The sequence below is a fragment of the Gossypium arboreum genome, chromosome 6 (genome assembly GCF_025698485.1).
Source record: "Gossypium arboreum isolate Shixiya-1 chromosome 6, ASM2569848v2, whole genome shotgun sequence".
Lineage (NCBI taxonomy): Eukaryota > Viridiplantae > Streptophyta > Magnoliopsida > Malvales > Malvaceae > Gossypium > Gossypium arboreum.
In genome coordinates, this window is record NC_069075.1 from 6,542,613 (window position 1) to 6,549,248 (window position 6,636).

General features: G+C 33.7%; 1 protein-coding gene across 1 annotated transcript; it reads left to right on the top strand.

The window, feature by feature from the left end:
• Positions 1 to 4,410: 4,410 nt before the first annotated feature.
• LOC108484970 (uncharacterized) lies at positions 4,411 to 5,821 on the top strand. Its single transcript, XM_017788845.2, has one exon. It carries the CDS (start codon positions 4,581 to 4,583, stop codon positions 5,715 to 5,717), a length of 1,137 nt encoding a protein of 378 aa, XP_017644334.1. The 5' UTR covers positions 4,411 to 4,580; the 3' UTR covers positions 5,718 to 5,821.
• Positions 5,822 to 6,636: the final 815 nt, after the last annotated feature.

Sequence of the window (6,636 nt, forward strand, 5' to 3'; positions counted from 1 at the left end):
GTTATTAAGCTTTAAAAGCACAATCCAGTGAATTGTAAGAGAATTTTTTATATGAAACATTCTACAAAGCCAATAATATTAAAGGTGACAACAATTAACAAAAGATCATCATTTTACATTAAAAAACCTCATTTTTTGAGGTTGAAGATGTTAAATTATTAACAGTTGTATTACCATCAAAATTATTTCTATTTCTGACCCCTCCTTAAATAAAAGGATTGCTTTTCAGTTACTAAAATCATGGACTTTTAAAGAAGTCTAAAGTCACACTAGTACAAGACTAAATCATTTTTTCTGTATTTTCGTAATAGAATACATGAAAGATACTACAGTCACTTTAAACCTCACCCACAGATTTGTCCATGTCATCACTTGTATTAGTATCATTATGTGAGAAGCTTCTTTGATAATTGGGAGATCATTCTTGTGAACCTGAGTCATCAAGTATATCTGACTTTTTGGTCAATAATATTTTACCAGGAATATTGCGACCCTTAAGCAACCTTAAAAGAAGCATAAAAGAAAACTATTATTTTTTGATGAAGCAATAAATATGGAGTAAACAAGTGCACGAAGCAAATATTTTATTAACATGTAATCTTAGCTTTTGCTTTTACACTTAAGATAATAAAAACCACCATAAATTTCCAAATCCACATAGGCAAGGTAATAAAGGTTATATAACACGACAATGGAACTTTACTGTAGAGGAAATTTTTTCAATTTGACTTCTTAATAGTGAAATAGAGATTTGCATAAAGAAAAACAACATTGCAACCCATGTTAGCGTTAATATTCAGCCAATTTACATTAAGAAAAACAACTCCGCAACCCATGTTAGCATTTCAGCTAATTTACGTTAAGAAATCCAAGCTCAACAATATTATCATTCATAAGCATGGGCAGACAAATCATAACATTTTTGTTCCATAACCTTTATGAACTCCCCACGTTTAGTAACTGTCCTCTTTATTATCAGAAAAACCAAGCTAAAAGACAATGAGTAACCCTTTTTGAACCCCTGTGATGCCTATGATTCCCCAACAACAACGCCATGATCAAATTACAACATAAATCAAAATATCAAACTTTTTAGGGAAAAATAGATAAATACTATAATCTAAGCGCAAATATAAAAAGATAATCTTTCAAAAGAAAAAGAAACTAGGTTATGCCATTAAGTAGAACTTGTGAGATCTGGCTTTAATTCCCAGAAGGTGCTTTCAATCTAAGTGCAAACCGCAACAATTTAAACCCAATAAACCTAATTGAAACTAAAATTCGAAAGATCAGAAGGTATTTCTCTAAATCAATGAAAAAGAACAATCCAAAATAAACATTGAGAAATCAAAAGGAAAATAGAGGAAGAAAAGTAATGGGAAATTGGAATGATTAGAAAGAGGTACCCTTGGACATTCTAGAGGGTTTGATTAAACTTGGAATCAAGGCTTTCTTTGTTACGCTGATCTTCTTCACCATGGCTGCTGCTGTTGTTCTTTCAAATCTCTGAATAGTTTTATTGTGTTGAATAAGGGAGGAATGGCTAAGCCATTCATATGAACCAAACAAGGCCTAAAGTGTGACAGTGGTTTCCCTCTTTTCTAAATAGGAAGAGTTAGAGATTTTTTTTACTGACTTTTGTTTTGTTATTTTCTTTCCTTACTAGAATTGTACGAGGATAGTATGGAGGTAATGTTTGATGGAGAAAAGCCTAAACTGTTGGGATGAAACTAACATTAATATAATTAGCGGTAACCATTTGGAAGGGCTAAACCGTGTAATGAAGTATGGCCTTATGGCAGAGCAAATACTATAAGCAAAATTTTGCTTGGTAACATATACTCATTGTCCCGAGTGAAAGTGGGATTACAAAAATGAGCACAAGAAACTGGAGGTGGTGAGAGAAGAATCTGAAGAAATAGAAAGACTAACATTTCAACTTCATAGAAGGAGAAAAACAATAATAGTTGTAGTTGGAGAAGGTTCCTTTGGCGGAGGTCCCAAAGATGTTGAGTTTCGAGCAGGATCTGAGGTTAACTCTACTGCTAAAGTTATTACATATACTTTTTCTAATTTGTTGTATTTTTATTTGTGCAGGTTACTTACTTTTTTGCATGAACGAGTTTACGTATTGTGTAGGTGAGAAGCTTGTTTTCTCCTAATATGAGGCTAATTTTTCTTCTAACACCAGTTTTGGTGTGTGTAATAATTTATGGTACTTACCGACTTGAGGTTCAAGCTAAGGTTAAAGAATTGGAATGCTCAGTTGGTAAGCATGCAATGGAGTTGGCTTCTCTGAAAAAAGAGCATGAATCTGAAGTTAACTAAATCAGAGAAGTGTACAAGGTTAAAGTTGTGGCTATTAAAGAGGAAAATAGGGTCTGCTTATCCAAACGCGATGAACAAATCGCAACCCTGCGAGCTTTTTTTGCTGTGAAGGAGAAAGAGTGCTCAAATGTATAAGCAGATGCTGAGAGAGAAATTGAGTGAGCAGACTTTTCCTTATGTTCAAAGGGGTGCTATACTAGGCATGCAAGTGGCTCATGATCTAGATATTCCTAACGTCGATCTTGGTGCCCTGTGTGATGTTGCCCCGGACTTCAATATTTATAATCCCTTTGGTTCTAATTGGAAGGAGTTTAGATAACAACATTGCACCCAAGTACGTAGTGCTTCCTCCAAGTACCCTATTGTTGCGATGTCCAAGCAAGAGGTTAATAATGAGGATGAAGGAGACGATAATGCTAAGCCTTAGGACCTTTATTTTGTTTGTTTAAGGTTTTCTTTGTACTTGTATTTTCTACCTCTTTAAGGTAGAATAGTCCTTGCCTTGAATGCAAAGTGTAAATCTTGAACTTTGAAACTCACACTCACCTTTTAAGATAGAGTGAAGCTGAACTTCTTCAAGGCAAAAGTTAGATCTAAGCCTTGGAAATCAAATATTGGTACTTATAAGTTATTTGAGTTTGATTTGAAAAACACCCGAATTTAATTTAGTAATTATCAAGTCTATTAACCAAGCCAAAATCGAGCATAGTAATACTAGGTCAAACAACCGGCAAGCCATATTGAGCGTTCATTTTTAATATATATTTTAAATAGAGTTGTCCATTGGGCCGAATCGGGCCAAGTAAAAAAGTTTAGCCTGTTTTCTAGGTCTAGATCCAATTCGACTCAAAAAATAGGCTTAAAATTTTGCCTGAGCTCGACCCCGTCCGTATTAAAAATTTTATATTATTATTTTATATAAAAATAAAATTTAAAAAATAATACATCGAATATACTAAAAACATTAAAATAAATGTTTCACAACAAATGAAATTTTTAAAAACATACATATAATTAAATAACAATAAATGCAACTTAGCAAGCAAATACCTTTAAAATAGTAACATAATTAGACTTATACAATATCCAAACAATAATAACAAAATAGTAGTAATATAATAGCGAAATGACAATAAAACAATGAAAAAACAATATAAAAAGAACAACATTTCTTTTTTGCAAATTCAGGTCGAGTCGAGCCCAAGCCAAAATAAGTTTACCCAAGACTCAGCCCTTTTAGAAAAATGGCTAAGCCCATTTTCCGAGCTTATATTTTTTCTCAAACTTTCACAATTTTTGGGCGAGCCTTCCGGCTAGGTCATGGATGGACAAGTCTTATTTTACATATGGTTATGTTATTTAATAACATTGTTGTCTTTAATATATATTATTAACTTTAAGCTTAATCATTGAATGGAGTTATGCTCAAGCTTAAATACATATAAGCTTAATTGAGTTTAAGTACAAAAATTGATAAATGAGTTTAATCGAGCTCAAGCTCAAGTTACTCAATTATATCTCCAGTTGAGCTCTAGCTTAAAAATAAATGTTTCAACCAAGTTTGAATCAAATATCGAGCACTAAATTTCAAGTTAAGCTCGAGTTCAACTGGATTCAATTACACCCCTTTTATATATATTTAAAGAAAAGAAAAGTTACAATCAATTAAGCTATATAAGGGATAAGTTATGAACACATGCAATCCTTCTTCTTTATTAAAGGTTTTTTAATCATTCGATCTGCTTCTGCATTTTTTTTTCTAGAGATGTATTCAAGTGCTCATTCTTTAATATTGTTTAGGAGGTGATGATTGTATCTGATTATCGTTGATTTTGAAGATGTTGAATTCGAAATTTGGATATCCTCCAAACTATGATCAACACTTCTTTTCATTGGTTTTCCTACGAATTGCGTAATTGTTTGACTCTTAAAAATGGAAATGTACAAATTTAGCAATTAAACATGTTTTCACTAATTTTTTTTACATATTACTCAAAATCAAAATCAGAAATCAATATTAAATGCATTTTTGGTCTTGACATTTGAAAAAAACTGTGACTTGGTTTTTCATTTTTTTTTTGAAAAACCAAAAATAACTGTGAAATTATGCTCTTTGTCATTATCATCTTCCCCAGTTTTCACTCTCCCTTTTTCTTTTCTTTTCCTTGTTTGTTTCTCGGGAAAAAAGTTGTCACAGTAAAAACTTAACTAACACCCAAAATTAAAAAAATAAAAAAAAATAAAAATAAACAATGTCATCATTAGCCTCACCATCTCCATCTCCATCTCCATCTCCATCTCCATCCTCATCAGCATCATCTTCCATTATCTACTGTCTTACCTTTCTCCTTTCACTTTTCCTTCTTGGTCTTTTTGCCCCACAATTTTTCCCTCTCCGGAAAAATCAAGAACGACAACCCCTCATCCCTATGAACGAAGAACTCGACGATCTCCATCTTTTTGAATTAGCTTCCAATATTGAATTATCCCATGCAGTTCCCAAAATTTCCCATCTCAGGACCGCTAATTCTCACCCGAAAATCGCATTCCTTTTCCTCACCAACTCCGATCTCGTTTTCGCTCCATTATGGCAACGATTTTTCCAGGGAAACGAACATCTCTTCAATGTTTACATCCATGCCGATCCATTCACCAAGCTGTCACCCCCCGATTGGTCGATAAAAGCCAATTTCATTCCCGCTAAGAAAACCCATCGTGGCTCCCCGACGCTCGTCAACGCCGCTCGCCGTCTCCTCGCCAACGCCATAATCGACGATTCATCGAATCTTTACTTCGCGTTGTTATCACAACGTTGTATTCCTCTTCATTCGTTCAAATACATTTACGGTTCCCTCCTCGGGAACCCTAATTCACCATCGTCATACAAGGCCTTTGGAAATCAACGTCGTCACAAAAGTTACATTGAGATCTTATTCGGCGAGCCGCATTTGTTCAACCGTTATGTCGCTCGTGGGCCTCGGGTCATGCTACCCGAAATCTCGTTCGGTCGGTTCCGAATCGGGTCCCAGTTCTTCATATTGGCTAAACGACATTCTTTGCTTGTGTTGAAAGAAAGGATGTTGTGGAGGAAATTCAAACTCCCTTGTATAGATTTATATTCTTGTTACCCTGAAGAACATTATTTTCCGACGTTGTTATCAATGGAGGATCCCAAAGGATGCAGTCATTACACGTTGACCAGAGTCAATTGGAATGATAGTATCGACGGTCACCCGCATACTTACCATTCGCCGGAGGTGTCACCGAAGCTTTTACGTCAATTGAGAACATCGAATTCTAGTCATTCGTACTTTTTTGCTCGGAAGTTCGCGCCGGATTGCTTGAAACCGTTGTTGAAAATCGCCGACGAAGCCATTTTCAGAGACTGAAGGGAATTTTGGGTGACTCCGTTCTCTTAAAATTTTGTCCATTGGAGAGCTTAGAATTAGTCCGAGTTAACTCAGTTATTTATCCCATTTCAACATAACTTATTTCTTTTATTCTTTCTAACTGTAAATATCACAAAAATTATATAAATATTTTGATTTTTGTAACCCAGTTATAGATTTTCAACCAAAGTTCGAAATTATATATATATATATATATATATATATATATATTCTGCCAATTAAATAGAATAAAAGTGAAATCAAATTTTGATCTAACGAAAAATTTGAAAATTTGAAAACGAAAATATAATAGATTGAAAAAGTTAAAAAATCAGAAAAAGAAGGTGCGTAGAAAAACTTATTAGATACCAGATTCGATGGTATCTAATAAGTTATATCTACTATTGGATTTGAACTAATGACTCCCGCAGTATGAAAGGAATACTCTAACCTCTGAGTTAAGTAGGTAATTTATTATCATAAGGAATCATAAAGAGAAAGAAAAGGGATCTATTACATCCATGGATTATAAATCCAATATTACATCTAAGAAATACTAATCAAACCAACCAAAAAGGTATGATTATGATGTTGGATCATGTAATATTCATCTTGACAAGAAATTATCTACATAATATGATAAAACATGTATCACAAACACAAGGGCTATAGCTGAGTTGGTAGAGCACCTCGTTTACACGTGCACCAATGTTTTTTTTAGGGAAGTCTATCATGCAATCAAAAGAATTAATCTTTTTGAGAAATCGATGTCTTTACTCTATTACTTTGAAGGAACAAAACAAGAGAATAATAGTCTAAAAAATGGTTCAGTACAATTCAGGTGCTATTTAGGCAAGATCCGAATCGAACCCATCATTGATTTGAGATATTGATAAAGTGAATACCCGGTCTATTCAAT